At 43.5% G+C, this 2502-nt stretch overlaps 1 protein-coding gene across 1 annotated transcript in view; it reads left to right on the forward strand.

Moving 5' to 3' along the window:
- hpgd (15-hydroxyprostaglandin dehydrogenase) overlaps window positions 1-1221 on the forward strand; it is a gene marked incomplete at its 3' end in the record, with an annotated part of 1891 nt that extends 670 nt beyond the window's left edge. The window contains 2 exon segments of the mRNA XM_062554778.1: window positions 517-623; window positions 1125-1221. Coding sequence (XP_062410762.1) covers window positions 517-623; window positions 1125-1221 — 204 coding nt within the window.
- Between the last annotated feature and the right edge of the window lie 1281 nt (window positions 1222-2502).

Here is a 2502-nt window from a genome sequence, read left to right on the forward strand (position 1 = left end):
TGAACAACGGAACAGCTTATTTTCTTTCTTCACTCTTAACACTTCAATGTATTGAAAGGTATCGTCTTCTGAACAGAGTTCCATTGTTTACAAAGATCGGTGCTTATTGCAGCTCAGAATTCAAAAAGTGCCGTAGGGAAATGCTTAGGAATGTTCTCGGACGTCCTAAGTATCTGCTTTCAGGTGGCAAATAAAAGAACACTGAATACAGCCCATGCATGACTGAGCCGTGGGTACGTCCTATTATTCTTTACAGATGTAATAGGCTACAGATAGTGAAATCATGTGGTTGAGCCTTTCTGCGGAGCATGTTCATTTCCACCATGCTCACGGCACTCTTTAATTGAATGTTTCTTTGTGGAATGCTGCAGCCAGGTGTCAGGTGAGGGCATGGGCTTCAGCCCTGTCCCCCGTTGTTTAAGCGTACACTAGTTACTCAGCTGTGGTGAAAGGAATTATACACCTCCTGGCAGTGCTTCCTAACCCAGTCATTCAAACATGGGATGTGTTTTCCAGGTGCCTTTGAACGTACTGTGGAGCACTTTGGAAGACTGGATATTGTAATTAACAATGCTGGCATCAACAATGAAAAACACTGGGAAAAGACCATTGAGGTCAATTTGGTAAGAGCTGGTTTGGCATGCAAGCCCTGCATAATCCTTTACAGTTGAGAAGATTGTAAAGCTGACAGTACTTCAGAGAAAAAGCTCAAGTTAAGTCGGGCATATATCTTCATTTGTTTCGTATGTCCACACATAGGCTATATAGGCTATGAAAGCACACAGCCATGCACACAGACAGCCATGTAGGCCTGAGCCTGGTTTTTGGTGGAAATGTATCCTAATGATCAAGCTCTGTGTGCCAGAGAGGAACTGGAGCATGTCTCTCTTCTGAAGCGCTGGGAATTTACTTTGAGTTCCGCCTCAGTCAGGTCATAGCCCAAGTATAAACAGAGCCTGATTGACAACTACCCTCAATAACCCCCGCCTATACACACAAAAACACACACACACACACACACTCACACTCAGTGCTTGGGCCTTTTTTTTTAAAGATTTCAAAATACTTTGCAACGCTCTTGCCACTGGAGGTGAATCACACCTGTCCTGTATGTCCTCCCTCAGACGTCAGTCATCCAGGGCACGTACCTGGCTTTGGATCACATGAGCAAGGAGCACGGCAAGGAAGGAGGCGTTATTATCAACGTCTCATCCATGGCAGGTAAGAATTTAAGCTGACGGCTAGACAGATCTGCATTGTTTCAACTCCAATGTTCCCGCTAACCTCGTATAGTACTCATTCCCTCCCTTAATTACACCTTAAAGCTGTCCACACACCATGACTCAACTGTTTGCTTAGCTGGGTGGCACTCAAACAAATCCTCAACACTTGGTTCTCCATCAAGGGCCCGTGTTTTGACTTATTGGGGAGTGAGAGAGGAAGAGTGATGCAGCAGTAAGCAGTCGCACTGTAGCCCGAGGGGTGAAATCTCACGCAAGGCTATCATTTTAGGTAGCTCTGCAACATGAATGCCTGCTTTCATGCAGGAGCAGGCAGTAGCATGAGATATGGGAACTCCAGTGCCAATCAAACATGGCCCTCGCAGCAGCTGGGCAGACGTCGGGTCGTAGTCCTGAGAGGCTAAAATCACTGAAGCACTACTAAATAAATATGTGCCATAGACTTTGACCTCCTCTAATGCATTTGCTGTAATGCATATTTGCACAGGGTAGGGGAAAAACAGCACATTAAATGAGCACGTTTGGGGAACAGGAAGCAGATAGGTGAATGAAGGACTACAGTGTCCAGTACAGTTTTTTTTTTTTTTTTTTTTTTTATTATGTGAAGAAAGCTTATCTCTAAGATAACAATGTCCAATTCGCCATTGACCTCTCATAAAAACAGCTTACAAACAGATGTTTACGGTAATTAATTAGCAGCATTACCGGTAGTAATAACTATATAAAAAGAAGGCTCTAATGTGTATGGAGATTCCTTGATAAAGTACATATTTCTGTTAATTGATTCTTAATATTGAAAGTGTAGGTCTCCTTTACCTCCTCAGGGAAAAGACAGTTGACAAGGTCAATTTTGGCCAGATATGATTTGGAAAGAGCTGTGATTGGGATTGACCTCAAAGATGGGTCAAAGACACAGGTCTTTTAAATAGTATTGGGACAAATTACTTTCTTATTTCCGTAAAATAAAACATACTCATTGCTCATCAGCATCACTGTTCCAAGGTCATAGGCGTACCACAGCAGCCACACTGTTTCTTCTGCATTTCTATTTCTTAGTGGATAGAAAGCAGTTTCCCCAAAAAGCAGTGTGAATGTTGACAATAGCTGACAAACGGTTTGTGAATTCGGCTTGAGCCTCAGCAGTGTCATCTTAAAGCAGAAGCGCTCAGCTGATTGCGATCCAGGGCCCATCATTCTGACTAAGGAAACACCCAGAGCATCAGTGCGGAGTATTAGATAGCGATGCCTGCAGTGACGCTAT

This window comes from Sardina pilchardus, chromosome 2 (genome assembly GCF_963854185.1).
Source record: "Sardina pilchardus chromosome 2, fSarPil1.1, whole genome shotgun sequence".
NCBI classification, from domain to species: domain Eukaryota; kingdom Metazoa; phylum Chordata; class Actinopteri; order Clupeiformes; family Clupeidae; genus Sardina; species Sardina pilchardus.